This window comes from Desmodus rotundus, chromosome 13 (assembly GCF_022682495.2).
Source record: "Desmodus rotundus isolate HL8 chromosome 13, HLdesRot8A.1, whole genome shotgun sequence".
NCBI classification, from domain to species: Eukaryota; Metazoa; Chordata; class Mammalia; order Chiroptera; family Phyllostomidae; genus Desmodus; species Desmodus rotundus.
Genome location: NC_071399.1, coordinates 27527895 through 27547447, shown reverse-complemented (window position 1 = coordinate 27547447; position 19553 = coordinate 27527895). Strand labels below are relative to the sequence as shown.

Genomic DNA, 19553 nt, shown 5'->3' with positions numbered 1-19553 from the left:
CAGCTGGTTGGAACGTTGTCCGATGTGCCAGGGCTGTGGGTTCAGTCCTTGCTCAGGGCACTTACAAGAGACAACCAGTGGCCCTGGCTGGTGTGGCTCAGGGGATTGGCTGTCTTCCTGCAAACCAAAAGGTTGCTGGTTTGATTCCTGTCAGGGCATATGCCTGTGTTGCTGGCCAGGTCCCTGGCTGGGAGTGTGTGAGGGGCATTGGATTGGTATTTCTCACACATATTGATGTTTTTCTTCCTCTCTTTCTCCCTCCCTCCCTCCCTCTCAAATAAGTAAATAAACATTAAAAAACAAAAGCTTTTCATGCTCTCTCTGTAGAACATAGAATCTTGAGTCATGGGTCTAGATTAGAACCAAAGCACATAACAGAGTATTTATTGACATTCTTAGATCCATCTTTAAACACAAATTATCTTGTGATTGCTTTCATGTTGTCAGGTCTGACACAGTATTTACTCCGTGCCTAAAACTGTCTCAGAGGATATGAAAATGGAATAGAAATGACATAATTCAGAACTCTTTGGTGTGGAACTGATGCAATGGGAATCCACACAAGGGAGAGCCGCTTCAGTTCGAAAGGCAGAAGCAGCTTGATAAAGGGGAGTGGCACTTCACCACAGTCATGGAGGGTACATGGTACTGAACCCGTAAAGGAGAATGAGGAGCACAGTCCAGGCGGGGCTGTGCCGTTAGCGTAGTGGAGGAAAGCAGGCAGCACACACCTGCTTTTCTGCTTTACAGGAGTGTTGGATTTTTCTCTAGAATAATGAAAAGTAAAAGGTAGTTTTCTGCTAGGTTCTATAAGTGGAAGCTGATTAGTGTAAAGCTCATTTGACATTCATTAGTTTTACAAAGAAAGCTAAGTGCTCTGTTTTTTTGGCTATGTTTAAATTGCAGACAGCATTTAAGGTAAGAAATTAATTTCTACTGAATTATAAAGATTTTTGTATTGAATATGTGAAATTTTTCAATATTTTTAGGTGTCATTTGCCAATGCTGTATATTGGATTAGAATATGGGTTGACCAATAACTCAAAACTGGCTGAAAGATTCTTTGGCCAAGCCCTAAGCATTGCCCCAGAAGATCCTTTCGTCATGCATGAAGTCGGCGTGGTTGCGTTTCAGAATGGAGAGTAAGTGCTGAAAGGCCAAGCCCTTCGGTTGTCCTTTTTATAAATAGAATAAGACCTCAATTTCTAGGGTTTTAACTGATCAGAATGGCTCTTCAGTAGATTTTTACTTTTAAATGGGAACCCTTTTAGGGGAGCAGGTGGACAGTTAAATCAATAAAAAGGGCTATCCTGGCTGTCTTTAAAAACGCGCAGCCTTGGGATCCGGCCCCCTTCGGTGTGGGCTGCCACAGGCTCTCGAGCTCCCAGATTGGACAGTTGTTGCTGACCCTGTCAAGTCACTGAACCTCCCAGGGCGGCCCCAGGACACTGCAGGGTCCTCAGTCACCCGTCTCCTTGTTGATTAGGAGCTGGATTCGTGAATTTGAGAAAGATTTTCCACAGTTGTGAAATGACAATATTTTCTGTTTAGTTACTATTTAATCCCAAAATTAAACTAATTAGAATGACCTAATCTGAATTTCTTGGTCAATTGAGGTATTATGTAGTCTTGGATATTTGTAGAATAAGTAATTCATTGTCATACTCAAAGAGAAAAATATCTATAGCCCTTTGTGCTAATTTGTACATGAATTTAATACAGTAAGTTAGCACTACTGTGGAGGTTTGTTGGGGCATGTGTATGTAGTTGAAAAACTGGATTATCTCGTATTTATAAAAGAAAGTTTGGGGCTTTTAAAATAATGTGTAGAAATAATTTGATACACAGTCAAGTTATTTGTAACCCCAGAGTCAGTCAGGGTGCTTTCCCACGTGCAGATGTGCACATGATCCCAGCTCAGGTCAAACGGATGACATTCTACGCTTTTATTTCCACTCTCCTACTGTAACTGTGTTCTTTTTTTACATTCTATTCTCTGCCACATTTTTGCGCTTTTTATTGATGATTTCTCTGTGGGAAAGGGTCCCCAAGTGCAGAGCTGAAATGCTGTCTAGTGTTCCTAAGCACAAGAAGGCTGTATTTGCCTTGGGGAAAACATGTTTGTTAGATAAACTTTGTCAAGGCATGAGTTCAGTGTTAATGAATCAACAATATATGTCCAATTAGGCATCACTAAACACAAGTGTGGATAAAACAGATTGTAGGTTGAACAGTTGGTGGAGAAAATGTGAGCAGGGGTTTGTAGGAACCTAAGCCCTGTATTTCCCCTGGGAGCCGAGCTTCAGTGTGCCCTGGAGCGGTGTGCTCGGAGACTGTCCCCGCACATAATCCCTGAGAATGATCAGAATTGACTGTGTCTCCCAACATCCTCAACTCCTGTGACTTAATGCCAAAAACTAATCATTTATCATCCGACTTAAAGTTGACTTGTAATACACTATTTATGGGGGTTTACCTCACTTCGTTTTCTTATCACTGGAAAGAGAGATTCAAATTTTTCTTAAAATGTTTATAGTTGTTAACTTGATTAACCTGCAATCTTTTTTCCTTTTATTTTAGATGGAAGACAGCAGAAAAATGGTTTCTCGATGCTTTGGAAAAAATTAAAGCAATTGGGAATGAGGTATTTTATGTAATATCTGCGAATACACACACACACACACACACACACACACACTCCTAAGTATGTTTACTGTTGAATGAGGAAAATAAGATAGTCTGTCCTGCCTAGGAAATAGTAACCTAATATTTATTATAACAATTGTCAGGCACTTAACTGTGTCACTACATGGTACAAAGTGAGTTTGTTTCTAATTGAGAGGAGAACAGATGTTGGCTGTTTGCTTCTTAAGAGGCAATAGTTTTGATATTGGGAGTCAGCCGAATGTATTTGATGACTATTTGATATGGGGGATGAGTGATGGTTAGTGGAACCTGCTGGGTACTGTAGCATGTACCATAGTCCATCCTTCTTTAGCACCCCGCAGAGCCTCGTCTTTGATTAATGGGAAGATGTAGCAGCTGATACCCCTTTTGCTGAAATAGGACTAGGTGTCTTTCAAATTCGGACTTATTATTGTTTTTCTTTACCTTGTACAGTGTTTGAAAAATTTGCTAGGTTTCATCATTTGAAAGATGTACCCCATGAATTTGTACTCATGAATTAAACTTTCAGCTAGCATGGGTATATATACACTATGTTATTTTAAAATAGTAAGTAATAGATATTGTAACCTTCTTGTAGGTGAGGGATTTGCATGTTGCTAGTCTTCTGGTTCCTAGTTCTTTTAATTTATACCTGTTTGGGTTTATTCTGTTGTGATTGCCACTTACCAGTTACATTCTGTTTCTGTTCGGGCATACTTGCCCACCTTTTCTTTGGCTGTAGCTCCTCTTTACTGAGACAGACACCGCTCCCTTGGGCTCCCTGGTAGGTGGCATTTCGCCTGTCCCCATAGACACAGCTCTGCTTATTTTGGTCTCTTCATATTTGTCAAGTGAGGTTAAAAACTCTGTATTTCTGTGTGTTTGCACATGGTATGGATATAAACAGGTTCTTTCACAGCTCAGTCTTGGGTGGTCTGGATAATACATATGTTTTTGTTAATATAGGGTTGCCACTTAGCACCTTGCCAGTTTACCTTAGGACCTTGCTCCTCAAACTGGACTAGCTGCATCAGCATTACCTGGGAGCTCTTTAGAAGTGCAGTATCTCAGACCTACTGATTCAGTATCCACAGTTTTAGCAAGATCCCCAGGTGATTCTCATGCACAGAAAAGTTGGAGATGCACAGTCATAAATGACACTTCCAATTGAAACTATTCTTTGATGATCAGAAGGTACTTTGGGAGGTGTAGAGAAATTTAAAGTAATGATTTTAAGTATAAAAGCACAATAGTATTAAACTGTCAGAATGTCCATTAAAAAGTTATGTGAAGAGGGGAAAGTACCATTTGACTTCAGTTATCAACTGCAGAAAATATCAAAATAACCACAGGAAAGCAGTCATGCCTAAAATCATAAAGGGTTTGTTTTCGTTCACATGGGCTGTGCCTCCCAGAGCCCGGCTCAGGAGAGTTAGGCAGAGGGGCTTGGGTCTGTTTATTCATTTAGTTAAGAATTATTGAATGCATGTCGACTGTGTCCTGAGCTCTGAGCTAGGCATTGGGAGGCAGCAGGGAATTAGTTTGTTATTTCCTGCCCTCACATCTATTGAGGAATGCCAATAAGTAAATTGGCAATAATACAGTTTACAAAAGGGGCTGTGATTGAGGAAGAAAGGAACCCGCAAAGAGGGGCTGTTGACCCAGACTTGAGAGTGGATCGGGAAGGCCTGGCCATAACATCACATGCCTCAGTCCTAGGGATGATTGACGTTAACCGGCAGAAGTGAGGGAAAGGATGTTTTAGCTCTAGGGAACAGTGTGTTCGAACTTGGAGCTAATTCACTATTGCTTGGATTTCGAGTTCACAGAGAATGTCAAGAAGTGGGACAGGAACTTTTAAAGGCCGTGAAGGTGATGTTAGAGCCTGCACCTTACCCTGAGGGAGTGGGCGACAAGAGGTTTAAGAAGGTCGGCATGGTCAGGCTTGTCTGATCAGGGCCTAGAAGAGACTGTTGTAATTTTACCAGGGAAGCTGATAAATAGGCCTCGGATCTCCTGGAGGCGTCAGGGACGACATGGGTGCCGTGCACTGATGACAAGGCACTCAATTGGAGGTGAGGTTAGGGGGCTGGGATGGCAGGAGAGAGAAGGTGAGAGTTTAGCTTGTGACACATTGACTTTGAAGTACTTGTGAGATTTCTAAGCAGAGATGTTTAGTAGGTAGAATAACAGCTCTGGGCCGGAGATACAGAATTTGAACTTCAACATAGAGGAGCTCTTTGAGAAAATTGTGCTGATAAAATAATGTCCTCAGGAAGTCTCATTAGTAGTAAACAAAGATGGAAAAAAACCCAACAACCACTCCTGCTTAGTGCTGCGCAGGCGCCGGGAGAGGCCCGCTTGTACAGGTATGTGGAGTAATGCAGTGCACACGGGCTGAGCTGGAACGACGCCTGAGACCCGTGGGTGTGGTGTCGCTGTGTTTCAGGTAACTGTGGACAAGTGGGAACCTTTGTTGAACAACTTGGGGCATGTTTGCAGAAAACTGAAGTAAGTGAAATAGCATTTTCAGCAATACTATTTGTAACTAAAAGTTTACTTTATGTAGTCCTTTCCATAGTTTCACTTTATGAGATCCTCCATCTCTCTTGTACTTGGCTGCTCAGTTAGAACAATCATCAAAGTAGTTATTATCTCTGTTGGTATGATTTTTAAGTAATATATTGAGAATTATAACTTTTTTTTTAGATTAAAAAATTGTAGTGTTCAAAATTAACTTAGAAGAATTAGGACGGTAGGATCTAATTAAAACCACATCTATAATTCTAACTCACTGTTTTCCTCTTGATAAGAGTTTTGTGGTGTGAGAAACAGACGGCAGTTGAAGAATAGATTCTGCAGTTAAGTGAGTTTGGTAAACTCTAGGTTACTCAAAATTTAACAGGTTTTCTATTTCAAGATTCCTTGGAGTCTTTACTATGCATATGGACTGCAGCATATTCCAAACTTTATTGAGCACAAAACCTTTTTCTCAAAAGATTTTACAAGGAAAGTATTCCAGAGAACTTTGGAAAATGCTGTTCCAAGTAACTCCTTTGGCCCTTAAAGCAGAACTCTCTAGTTGTTTTTCACCACCCGTGCTATGGGAGGTTTGGCTTCACAGGGAGAGGCCCTGCCATGCCCAGGAGTCAAGTACTAGGTTCTGGCTCCAGTCTCCTGCTAAGCATCCAAAGGAATGCAGCTGATACCCCTGCAGGAGTACCCTCAGCTGGCTGGGCAAGCAAGGAGGGAAGTACCCATCAAGGAGGTGTAAGATACGTTAAGAAATGCAGAAGTGGGTACGAAGTACCGTTACTAGTCTAGATGTTATTCTGACAGGAAAGTGTTCATGTTTTCAATGCTCGTCTTAGACTTAGGAATTTGGTGCTTTTACTGTACCCACTAATTGTTCCCTCTCTCTCCCCGTTTTCTCCCCCTCCCCTGACTCCCGCTCTCTCTTCTCTCACAGAAAGTATGCTGAGGCATTGGATTATCACCGTCAGGCATTGGTACTAATTCCACAGAACGCTTCCACCTATTCTGCCATAGGGTACATCCATAGTCTGATGGGCAACTTCGAAAACGCGGTGGACTATTTCCATACAGTATGTCTTTTGTTTGTGCCTAACCTTAAATCTGGTTGACATTTACCACTTTAATATCTTTTCTAGGCAGTGTTTTGTTGCTTTACAATTTTAAAATTCATTAGGCAACCTTGCATTCTGTTGTTGTCTTGGCAGAGAAAAGCACGTGCATGCTATGCAATAGTCATCAAGTCAGAAACACGTGAGCCCCGTCCCGTGTGCACAGTAAGACATGCTAGTGCCCGGCGCCATTTGTCAGCCTCACCTGAGTCGGGCGTTAGTCCAGGCAGCGAGTGCAGACATTCGTGTTGCACAGTGAGGGCCTCTTGGAAATTGCAGTCTTTTATGTGTGACTTGCAAGGAACTCCCTTGGATCCCTTTCATAGATGAACGAAACAGTCTGCATTATTACAAGGAAAGAACTCTCCTTAATCCCTAGGCTGTATTTCGTCAAATGTAAGACACCATCAATAAACATGATGACCACCAACACAAACAAACAAGAAGAACCACTGCCACTTAATTTTTAACATAATTCGTTTTTATCACTGAGGGTTTTTTTGTCCTTAGAAAACATGCTCCATTGGAAATGCTAGGATATAGATTTTTATCAGCGATCACTCCAGTGCCTACATAAAAATATATAAGTGAAATAAATAGTTAAGATACTCAATTCTTCACATGCAGAGTTTGGTTCTCCTAAGTCAGTTTTGTACCAAGGGGTCAATACCTTGGTTTTCCCAAAGTAGTGTCCTGCGGCCGGCACAACCTGCCGTTCACTCAGGTTCCTTCCGGCCAAAGACATCGGCTCTGCAAATGTTAGGCTCCCAGAAAGTGTCGACAGAAAGTTTTTAGACAACCACCACAAATCGTGTGCTTCTGTGGCTCCCTCATGATTTGTAGCCTCGTCTGTGTTGTTAATGTAGCCACTGAGTCTCTGCTGCTCCCACGGGACCCCTCATCCTGGCGGGGGCCAGTGGGCAGCAGGAGCAGGAACTCCAGTGTAGCGCGTCCCACGTTCAGAGAGGTTAGAATGTGGAAAAGTGTGGGTCTTAGAGTTGATGAAATAACCATACTTGAAGAAAGATAAAAGAATGAGAGAATTAGTATTTCAAAGATAAATTCACGAGTGGTAGATTTATAACTGATTTTAAAGGGTTTGGTTAGTGATTTTTAGTTGAGAGGATGTCCTGAATAATGAGCCCATCAGAAGTGTGGACTAAGCAAGTTTTCTAGTTTGTGTGATTTTCAAATATATATATTTGAATGTGCATAATTTATTTTTCTTCTGTGATTTAATTAACACAGACTTAGAGGGCTCTATGTGAAGATAGAGTCTTTAAAATATTTTTGGAGGAGGGGATTTTAAACATACAAAATGGCATAGAACAGCGTAATGACCCTCCATCACCCGACTTCCACAGTCATTAACTCGTGGCTCTTCGTGCTTCAGCTGTTTCCCCACTAACAACCTCCCTCTGCTTGTGCCTTGGATTCCTTGGAATATATTGAACTGAGCTGAGCAGGAATAGTTTGAAACAAAAAAGAAGGAAATTCGTTTTCTTATAGTAACCATGCTGAATCTTTTCTGGCAGGCCCTTGGTCTTAGGCGAGATGATACATTTTCTGTTACAATGCTTGGTCATTGCATTGAAATGTACATTGGTGATTCTGAAGCTTATATTGGTAAGATTATAATTATTTTCATTGATATTATATTCCACTTTTTAGATTGTTTTATATCTCTGTTTAGGTTTCTCAATTTTTTGTGTAAGGTTCTAAGTTTATCTTTCTAAGCATTCTAACTGCATTACTGTCAAGAAACTGCATTTATTGTGTTGAACAATGCTGTGAGGATTAATGACTTATTAAGTATTCATTCATTTTAAAATCGAATACTTCCAATATGCTAAATCCTATTGCAGAGTATGTGCAGAACATTGTGATATAAAGGAAATCTAACTGCATTATGAAAAAATTTTGGAGATATTTTTCTGATGAATAGAGGGCTCTGGCCTTAATATTTTATAGTGCAGGGTATACCATATTAATTTACATTTCAGTGGAATATTAAGTTGGCTTACATTCACATTACAGTGGCCTAATTCTTTAAATTATTTTCTAATGACAAGCAACCCGTAGGTGTGGATAGAATTGGTACACTCGGACACTCATTTAGTTATGAACACTGTAAGGTAAAGAGGGTACAATGAGGTTAAATCTTGAGTTGTAGACTTTGGAGCAGACGAAGATTTCTTTAACAGGACATAAATTCACGGGGCGGGGAGAATGTTATATTGAGCTTCAATAAAATTAAGAACTGTTAATCAAAAACACTAATATTAAGAGAGTGAAAAGGCAGGTAATACACTGGGAGAAGTTATTCATAATACATAGACTCGTCTAGAATACAAAAAAATCCTACAAATGAATAAGAAAAAGTTCAATCAAAAATGAGTCAAGCTCTGGCCAGGTAGCTCAGTTGGTTAGAGCATCTTCCCTATACGCCAAGGTTGCAGGTTTGAACCCTGGTCAGGGCACATACAAGAATCCACTGATGAGTGCACAAATAAGTGGGGCAGCAAATCGGTGGCTCTCTCTCTCAAATTAAAAAAAAAATTGTTAAAAACAGATAACACACTTGAACAGGAGCTTCACTAAAGAGGATATTTGTGTGGTTACAAAACAAATGAAGGTGCATATATCATTACTTATTAGGGCAATGAAATTAAAAGCATAATGAGATAACACTCTATACTTGCTAGAATGACTAAAATTTAAAAATATTGGTAGTACTTGGTATTGGTGATGATATGGAAAAACTGAGCTTTTTTTTAAAAGATTTTATTTATTTATTTTTTGAGATAGGGAAAGGGAAAGAGAAAGAGAGGGAGAGAAACATCATTGTGTGATTGCCTCTCATGCAGCCCCTACTGGGGACCTGGCCCACAACCCAGGCATGTGCCCTGACTGGGAATCAAACCGGCAACCCTTTGGCCCATGCTCAATCCACTGAACCACACCAGCCAGGGTATGGAACTCTTGCATACAGTTGATTATCAGTAGGGTTATAAACAGATAAAATCTGTTTGGAAAACTTTAACATACCTACTAGTTATACAGGCTTATTATATATATCCCTTATCAGTTGCTGCTTAACAAACCACTCCAAAAAGTATATATCATTTCTCAAAGTTCTTTGGGCCGATTATTGGCTCTTGATGGTCTCATTCAGTTATGCATCTGTGGTCAGCAGGCATTTGGCAGGGCGTGCAATCCGAGATGGCCTCATACATAAGTGGGGACCTCAGTTGACACAGCTGGCCTCTCCATGGGTCTTTTATCCCAGGGTTGTAAAGGTCAGGACTTCTTGAAAGCTAGAAGTTACACTAAATCCCTTCCATCACATTCTGTTCATCAAAACAAGCCATGTGATTAAGTACAGAATCAACTTGGGAGAGGGTTACTCAAGAGTGGCAGAGGTGCCAGGACGTGTGACTCACTGCGGGTGGAGGGGGTGCGGCTCTTCGGGTAGTGATCTACCATCCTGACCTGACGATGCAGCAGTTTTACTCCTAAATAAATGCCCCACAGAAGCAAGGGCCTCAGTGAGCCCAAGTTCACACACAGGATCGTTCATAGCAGCTTTATTCTTATATAGCACCTAACTGGAAGTAACTGTCCACCAATAGGAGAATACAGAGATACATTTTGGTATACTCATACAATAGAATACTACACAATTAAAATTAAAAGGACTGACTACTGAATCGTGTTGTAACATAGATGAATCTCACAAATTTTGACCCCCCAAAAGAATATATACTTAATTTCATTTACATGAAGATTAGTAATAAGCAAAACTAATTAATGGTGATAGAAAAATCAGAGCAGTGATTACTTCTGGCTTGGAAGGGGGAAGTATTTACCAGAAGCAGCACGGCATGGTTTTCTAGGAGCTGGAAGTACTCTGTTTTGGTCCGGTGGTGGTTATGTGGGTTTAAACATTTGTGGGAATTCAACCAGCTCTGCACACTTTAAGGTTTGTAGGTTATGACTCAGCTTTCTAAAGTTAAAAAATGAAAAAAAGAAGCTTAAACTCTGGCATCCTGAAGACTTTAGATTGAAATCTCACCTCTGCCACTCAGTAGCCCTGTGGCTTTGGGGCACATCTGAGCCTCAGTTTTCCTTATTTGGTGGGGTTGTGAGGCTTAAATGCAAAATTTTTATGCAGCTAAGTGATGTCTGGAGATAATAATACTGAGTAAGACAGACATTTTGCCTGTTCTCACAAAGGTAATGCTTTTACAGAGATTTCCAAGTGTAAAATCTCGATGATTTTATGTCGTATAGTACTTTTTATTGAAGTGTAACCGACATATATAAGTTACAGCTCTACAACATGATCTGGTATTTGTATATTTTGCAAAATGAGCATCATAATAAGTCTAGTTAACATTTGTCACCATACATTGTTGCAGATTTTGTTTTAAGTGTTGAAACTTTTGAGATCTACTCTCTTAGCAGCTTTCAAATGTGTACTGCAGTGTTAACTGTAGTCACTATGTGTACCGTTTTTATTTTTAGAGCGCTCCTATGCCATTATCTGTCCAAACACCTGCTAGTTGGAACTGTGTAAAATTGTCATTTTGTTTATGTCAGAACTGTTTGAACCTAATATATCTGTGGAAAGTCTTTTTTCCATTTTAAAGATTTTGATAGGTGGGAAATATATTTACCTTCACAGTGGTTTTTATATGCATAGGACTTGTGACTATACCAATGCCAAAATGCCAACAGTTCTGTCTGTAACAGCTGAGAAAAAGTTTCCCACGTGTTCCTATCAGTACTACAGGGGCTTTGGGAATGGGGCGGTGTTGAGCCACGCTGGAATTTGAAACTGCACGTACTGTGTTTTGCTGTATATAATATGCACCCACGTTTTTGGCCCAAACTTTCAGGAAAAAAATCTTCCGTTTTAATTTTTTAATTCAATTATTCATTTATTTATTTATTTTAGATACTTGCTTTTTATATTATAAAGGAATTTAGCATCTATTTTTTAACATACTGTGGTGCAAGAAATTTTATGAAAGAAATAATTACAAAACACAAGAACAAATACAAGGTATTTCAGTTGCTACCCATATATAATGTTCACCTTTACTTTTTCCTCAAAAATCTGGGCAAAAAAATGCACATTATACATGGCAAAATACAGTACTTCTAGAAGTCTTCCCAGTTGTCTCCCTTGATAATACAAATAAAAAGAAGAGGAGGAAAATGATGGGAACATGTGCTTTCAAAAGTCCCATTTGACTTAAACGGTAGAGGCAGTGTTACATAATAATGGCAATGACGGTGAGGTAATGGAATTTCTTTCCACGCTGTTTCTTTTTAGGAGCTGACATTAAAGACAAATTGAAGTGTTATGACTTTGATGTACATACAATGAAGACACTAAAAAACATCATTTCACCTCCGTGGGACTTCAGGGAATTCGAAGTAGAAAAGCAGACTACAGAAGAAACGGGGCTTACACCACTGGAAACCTCAAGGAAAACTCCAGATTCCAGACCCTCTTTGGAAGAGACCTTTGAAATTGAGATGAACGAAAGTGACATGATGTTAGAGACGTCTATGTCAGACCACAGTACGTGATTCCCGATGAGTCTGATTTTGTTTTGTCCTCGAGTAGAGTAGGTCAGTGTTCCTCACCTTCCTGTCATGTCTTAAGATTTTCCCATTTTTTCACATGAATCCAGACTATACCTCTACATTTAGGAACGGAGAGCTGCCTTAAGAGACTGAACAAACAGCACACCTTTGCAACAGGTATTTTCCGATCCTACAAAATAGTTATGCGTAGTGGAATAAAGAAGGTAAAGCATCTGTTACGTCTTTTTTCTTTTTCAGTAAACTTTTATTTTGGACTGCTTTTTCATTTGCAGAAAAACTGCAGGGCCTCTCTATACCCCTTACTCATTCCCTCCGTTGTTAACATCTTACGTCACCATGAAACCTTTGTCATAACTAAAACACCTACGTTTTTATGCTACTAGTAACTAAACCCCAGCCTTCGTGTGGATTTCACTGGTTTTTGTGTTGTTGTCCTCCTTCTGCCCCAGTGTCCCACCCAGGGGCCACAGTGCACTGAGCCGTCCTGTCTCGTCACATTCCTCTAGGCTGAGATGGTGTCACAGGCTTCTGCTCTCTCTCCTGACCTGGACGGTTTTGAAGAGGACTGGCCTATTTTGTAGAATATCTCTCCGTTTGCGTTCGTATCTCATATTTCTCATGATTTGACTGGAGTCATGATTACTTCTGGGTTTAGGGGGAAAATATCACAGGAACGAAGGACCTTTCTCATCACATCATGTCAGAGCACACAGTAACGACTTATCATAGATGGTGTTAACCTTGGTCACTTGGTTACGCTGGTGTCTGCCAAGTTTCTCCACTATGAAGGGACTGTGTTTTCCCTGACCATACTCTGTTTTTCAGAAGCAGTCACTAAGTCCAGGTGACCCTAAGTGGGACCAGGGGGGTTAAACTCCACAGTCTGGAGGAGGGTGTATCTGCACATAGTATTTGGAATTCTTCTGTGATTGAAAATGATCTCTTTCTCATTCTTCAGTCATTTAGTATTATGGACTTACGTATATGTTTTATATTTAGGTTATAAATCCTGTGCAGTACTGTTTATAGTGCGGCTTTAATTATCTTAGCTGTGGCCATTGGGAGCTCTTTCAGCTAGGCTCCTGTGAGATGCCCAATCCATTTTTTCATTTTGTTTTGTTTTTTCCTTTTCTATGGTAAGTATATACACCCCCCTCCCCCCAAAACCACCAGTTCAAGATGGGAATATGGGAGAAGTGGGAAGGCAGACAGTGTATGGGAACTTTGTGCTTTCTGTCCATTTTCCTGTAAGCCTGCACTGCTTTTAGCAATAAAGTGTGAGTATGTGTGGATACAGATAAATAGACCTTTCAAACATTCTCAATTTTGAAGTTCAGGGGCATTTATTTTCAGTTCTTCATCACCGCAAACAGAAACATTGTACTCATTACACAGTGACTCTCCACACATCCCTCCTCTCAGCCCCTGGTGAACTCTAATCTACTTTCTGTTTCTCTGAATTTGCCCATTCTAGGTAATTTCCTGTAGGTGGGATCATACAATATTGGTCCTTTTGTGTCTAGTTTATTCTACTTAGCATAATATTTTTAAGGTTTATCCAAGTTTTAGCTTCTAGTAGAACTTCCTTTTTATGGCCCTGGCTGGTGTGGCTCAGTTGGAGTGTCATCCCATAGACTGAAAAGTCACAGGTTCAATTCCCAGTCGGGGGGTGTAGGAGAAGGCAGCCGATTGATGTTTCTCTCACTCTCTCTCCCCCACCCTTCCTCTCTCTCAAAAGCAATGAAAAAATGTCCTTGGGTGAGGATAATACAAAAACTTTTAAAAAACAACTAACTTCCTTTTTATGGCTGAATAATATTCCATTCCTACTAGGTAGAAGAGGTACCACTCATTGGGTTAATTTATCTTTTCCAAATGACTAGTGATGTTGAGCATCTTATCCCCGTGCTTATCGGCCATTTGTATACCTTCTTTGGAGAAATGTCTATTCAAGTCCTTTGCCCATTTTTAAATTGTTTATTTTTTGTTGTTGAATTGTAGGTGTTCATTGTAGACTTTGGATATTAAACCCTTATCAAATATATGATTTACACACATTTCTCCCACTCTTCGTGTCGTCTTTTCACACTTTGATTGTGCTCTTCGGCACACGAAGGTTTTTAATTCAATGAAGTCCAGTTATTTTTTTTTCTTGTTGACTGTGCGTTGGTGTCATGTTTAAGAAACTGTTGCCAAATCCAAGGTTGTGCACATTTTCACTTATGTTTTCTCTTAAGATTTTAATAGTTTTAGCTCTTAAATTTAGGTCTTTGACCCATTTTAAGTTAATTTTTGCAAATGTTGTAAGTTAAGGATCCAACTTCATTCTTTTGCACGTGGAGATTCAGTGTTCCAGCACCATTTCCTTGTTGATCTCCGTACTTAACTCCACCTGTGACTGAGAGTGGGTGTTGAAGTTTTCAACTACTATTATAAAACTATCGATTTCTCTATTCAGTTCTGTACTTTTTTTTGCTTTCATATTTTGGGGTTCTCTCCATGGATACATATATGTTCATGCTTGCTATAGCTGCTTGATCAATTGACCCTTTTATCTGTATATGATGTCCTTTTTTTGCCCGTTCAATAGTTTTGACTTTTTAAATTTGATTATTAGGAGAGCCAGCGAAGCTCTTTGTTACTGTTTACATGGAATGTTTATTCTATCATTTTGCATTCAACCTCTTTGTGTCTTTATATCTAAAGCAAATCTTTCTACACAGCATACAAGTGGATCATATTTTTGTTAACTGGAACATTTAATACATTTACATTTAAAGTAATTACTGCTAAGGAAAGACCTACTTCTGCAATTTAGCTATTAGCTCTTTATAGGTATTGCATGTCTTTTGTTCCTCACCGCCCCTTTTACTGCATTATTTTGCATTTAGTTAATTTTGTGTGTGTGCTGTGCCATTTTAATACTCTACATTTTAGTTTATTTCTTCATGGCTACCTTGGTGATTACAATTTACACCTTGAACTATAACAACCTAGTTGTAGTAATTCCATTTAGGTTTTTTTCTTTTTTTTAATCCTCACCTGAGGACACGGTAGAGTGAGGGGAAAGGTGGGGAAAGAGAGGAAGAAAAACATTGATGTCAGGGAGAAACATCGATTGGTTGCCTTTCATACATGTGCCAGTGGGGACTGCACCCACAACCTAGGCATGTGCCCTGACTGGGAAGCGGCTCCGCTGCCTTTCAGTTTACTGGGTGACGCCCAACCAACCCCGCCACACAGAGCAGGGCTCAGTTCAGTTTTAATAGTGTAAAAACTGATGCTGTTTGCCTCCACCCCCTCCCTTGATTTTATTCATTGTGTTCCCACTGACATGGATTTATAATTATTGTTTTACTCGTTTGAATTTGAAATCATATAGGAGAGGAGGAGTTACAACCAAAAATACTGGCTTTCATACTTACCTACATAGTTATCTTTACAATTGTTCTTTATTTCTTTATATGATTTCAACTTACTATTTGACATCTTTTCATTTCAGCCTCAAGGGCTCCCTTTGACATATATTGTAGGGCATATCTGCCAGTAACAGACTTCCTTAATTTCTGTTTATTGAGAGAGTTTTAATTTCTGCCTCATTCTTGAAGGATAGTTTTACCAGATATGAATTGTTGGTCGACAGTGTTTTCCTTCAGAGCTTTAACTATGTGCTCCTGCTGCCTTCTGATATCCATTGTTTCTGGTGACAAATCAGCTCTGAATTATGTTGAGACCCACTCGTACCTGACCAATAGCTGCTCTTGCTCCGTAGATCTATCTGTCTTTGTCTTCTGACAGTTTGACTGTGCTGCACCTCGGGGTGAATCTGTTTGAGTTTATGTTGCTTGGAGTTTCTTAGATGTGTAGATTCATGTCTTTCATCAGATTTGGGGTTTTCAGCTGCTGTTCTTCAAATATTGTTTTCTGCCACTGTCTCTTCTCTTTAAATTACTATAATGCATGTTTTGGTATGTTTGGTGATTTGTCATGGGTCTTTTAGGTTTTGTTCATTTTTCTTCATTCTTTTTTTCACTGAGTTTTTTTCTTCTGCTTGCCCAAATCTGTTGCTTATCTCCTCTAGTGAATTCTTTTATTTTAGCTACTGTACTTATTAGTTCCAGAATTTCTAATTTCTTTTCATATTTTCTGTCCTTGTTCACCCATCATTCTTCTAAGTCCTTTCGTTTGTTATCTGTGGATCTTTTAGACTTTTGAGCATATTTAATACAGATGATTAACATGTTGGATTAATAATTTCAATACCTGGGCTTTCTCTGAGATAATTTCTGTCACCTATTTTTTTTTTCCTGTGAAAGAACCATATATTCCAGTTTATTTGTATACTTTATAGTTTTTGTTGAGAATACACTTTGAGTATCATAATGTGACAACTCTGGAATTCAGATTTTACCCTCTGTAGGGATTGGTTTTGTTACTTGTTGAGGGCTTCTGTTGTCCATTTGTCTAGTGAGTGTTCTGAAGTCTGTATTCCTTGCTGTGTGTGATGACTGAAGTTCCCGTTCTGTTGTCTCTAGTCAGCCTGTGACTGACAGATTTCTTTAAATATCTGAATCTTTTTTTAAAGAAGTATTTATGTGTCTGAGTTTTCTGATTAATGCTGCCAGGGAAATTGCTGCAGCCTGAGGGGGTCAGAGCAAGGTCAAATCAAGTCAAGCATTTGTGCTGATCCCTTGGAACCAAGAGACAGGCATATGTACAACTCCCGATTCTCAGAGGACAAGCTCCTTTCTGTCAGCCTTTGAACCAAGCTGCTCTCCCATGGCAGGACTAGTTGGTGGTTCCTGTCCACAAAGGACTGTTATCAAACAGCAAGGGTTTTGTTTTGTTTTGGGGGGTGGTTTTTGGTCATGAAGTACTCTCCTGGTGCCCATCGTACCTACCTGGTCAGCTTCCAAAAATTAATTCTGTTGATTTTTTCCATCTGAATGGTTTTGGTGGAGGGACTGACCCCTGCGGCTTCCTTCTCTGCCATTTTCGGTGATGTCACTCCTATGTCTTAAAACTGTAGCTAGAGTTTTTCCTATTACTGTGATAAATGTTGGGAGTCATATAAAATTATCTATAGTACGTATCAAAATTAAAACACTCAAAGATCATAATTATATTTAAGCTAATAAATTCAACTAACTAGTAAGCACATTTTGTGACACTTTAAAAAAGCCAAAAGAATTGAACAGATTTTGTCACTAACTTATAATTTTGTTCAACAAAATAAATGTGATCTGTTCTCTATAATGTCTACATCCTTGTGTGTAGGACATAAGATGAGTTTTACCTACATTCTCACATACTGACACTTGATGATACTCCTTTCAACTGTTGGTAGATGTTGCAAGCTCTCTTGGCCTGTTTTTATTCAATCATGTTAGCATCATTTGCACTTGTCTCACATAGGAATGAGATTGAAAACTGAATTGATGTGAAATAAATAGGTGATGGTCAGTAATGACATGTAATTTTTAATACATCATAGCTAGATAATGAGTAAAAGCATCTGGAATCAGCTATGGTAGAGCTGATTGAAATGATATGCCACATCTATTGGAGGGAAGAAAGAAAAGTTCTCATTCAGTTTTGCACATTGGCAAGTGATTTTGTGAAAGATGTTAAAATTTTTCTCTTAGAAAACTTATATTCTTCAAAGTTTATATAAAAAGTTTACTAAGTCTCTAGTCTTTAGATATTTTCTACCTCTTTCTGAAATCGGCACGAGACAAGATCTTCCTGTGAGTTCATGGGTGATATCTGCAATAAGCAAACATCGCTTTCATTAGTCACTTTAATAAAGATGTATGCTTTTTTACAGAAATTCTTTCAAGCTCTCATCCTGACTTGATCAGGAATATTCTAGTGTTTCATAGAAGATGCTGTATTCTAAGACATTTATTCACAGCATTTTCTAAGAGCTATCCTTATTTCCCTCTTTCAAGTGACCATGCTGTCACCTTCCAAGAAAAATGGGAGAGTTATGTTCACCAGCTGAATGTAAGTCACTGTCACCCACCAATTAGACTTGTGCTCCAGAGTAGAACATAGCCTTCCCTATGACACACATCTAGCCCAGGACCACATTTACGAGTGGAGTGTTAAGCAAAAACAAAGTTACTGTGTTCACTCTGACGTTTCAAGATGATTTATTACTGGTTTGTTTTGCTGCAGTTCTCTACTTATATAAAATAGAACATTTTAACAAGCTGGACGATGTGTAGGAAGCTAGAGTTTTTTTAAAGACTTTATTTATTTATTTTTAGAGAGGAGAAGGAGAAAGGGAGAGAAACCCATGTGTGGTTGCCTCTCGCATACCCCCTACTGGGGACCTGGTCTGCAACCCTGGCATGTGCCCTGACTGGGAATCGAACTGGTGACCCATTGGTTCACACAGCCCATGCTTAATCCACTGAGCTACACCAGCCAGAGCAGAAGCTACATTTTTAAATGATGTATATATTTTTTCATCTAAAATCATAAGCTATTTTGCCTAGTGTATTTCATTTACTATATCTTGACATTTGCATTATATAATTTTATTTAAAGAATAATTTCAAATCTGAAATTGTAAAATTCTGTCATTTTTGTGAATTCATTCTCTGAATTTTATTTGTGGTAACAGGCAGTACAGAAACAGAGGGTCTTTTAAAAATTGACAGTGGTGACTGTTACTTAGGGAAAAAATCATTTGGGTATTTTGCTGGCTCGATTGACAAGAAATAGGAGTTCTGTCCGGAAAAACATGTAGCCATTGTTAATATAATGAGAACAGTTTGCCCAACATCAATATAACCTGGCAGCCAAGGAGAGTGGACTCTAGAACATGCATGTGTGGACAATGACGACTTCACTGTACTAGTCAGTGGGGGCAGTAGGTGCCATTGAGTGTGTGTGTACTGTGTGGCCATCACATTCAGAATGACTGAGCAAGTAGAGCAACGAATCTGCATCAAATTTTGCATTAAGCTTGAACATTCCTCCGTGGAAACTAGTCAGATGATTCAGAAGGCTTAGGGGGACGATGCAGTGAGTGTAGCACACATAAGAGTGGCACAAACGCTTCAGATGTGGTTGAGAATGTTGAAAGTGATCCACGTTCTAGAAGGCCTGCCGATGCGGACTCCGGCCAGGGGTGTCTGCAGTGTTGTGGATGCAACAAACAAATTCACACGGACTACCAAAGTCCTGTGGAGAAAAAGGGACAGCCTGGCCACTCTCAGAGAGAGAGAGCTCCCCGACCCTTGCCTGGACAGGCTTTTATTGTTTTTTAATAGCATACATCAGAGAAGGTTTTCATTCATTATGCTCAGGTTTCCTTTAGGTGATTACTTTTTACAGATAACAAAGGAAAGGATGTTGCTGATTACTTTTTTTTTTAAATTTTTATTGTTATTCAATTACAATTGTCTGCATTTTCTCCCCATCCCTTGCTGATTACTTCTTACAGATTAACAAGGAAGAATGTTGCAAATGCAAGGGAACCATAGGAGCGATGATCTGGTTACACTCCATCCTTGGGAGAATTAGCATAGACTTTAGGAAGTTACTTTAAAGATATGCAGTAAACATTTGCTGCTTCAACTCAGGTGGGGGAGTTTTACAAGAGCAGCCTGG

The 19553-nt window shown here is 39.4% G+C and overlaps 1 protein-coding gene across 2 annotated transcripts in view; it reads left to right on the top strand.

Annotated features, from left to right (window-relative positions):
- Positions 1–12143, top strand: part of CDC16 (cell division cycle 16) — a 29001-nt gene extending 16858 nt beyond the window's left edge. The window contains exons 13-19 of one of the 2 annotated variants that reach the window (XM_024578879.4): positions 990–1142; positions 2581–2644; positions 5117–5178; positions 6137–6272; positions 7847–7937; positions 11653–11904; positions 12017–12143. In XM_024578879.4, coding sequence (XP_024434647.1) covers positions 990–1142; positions 2581–2644; positions 5117–5178; positions 6137–6272; positions 7847–7937; positions 11653–11904; positions 12017–12054 — 796 coding nt within the window. In that variant the 3' untranslated portion in view covers positions 12055–12143. Of the gene's footprint in view, positions 1–989; positions 1143–2580; positions 2645–5116; positions 5179–6136; positions 6273–7846; positions 7938–11652 lie in introns of both variants that reach the window. The other variant, XM_024578880.4, reaches the window with a different exon arrangement.
- Positions 12144–19553: the final 7410 nt, after the last annotated feature.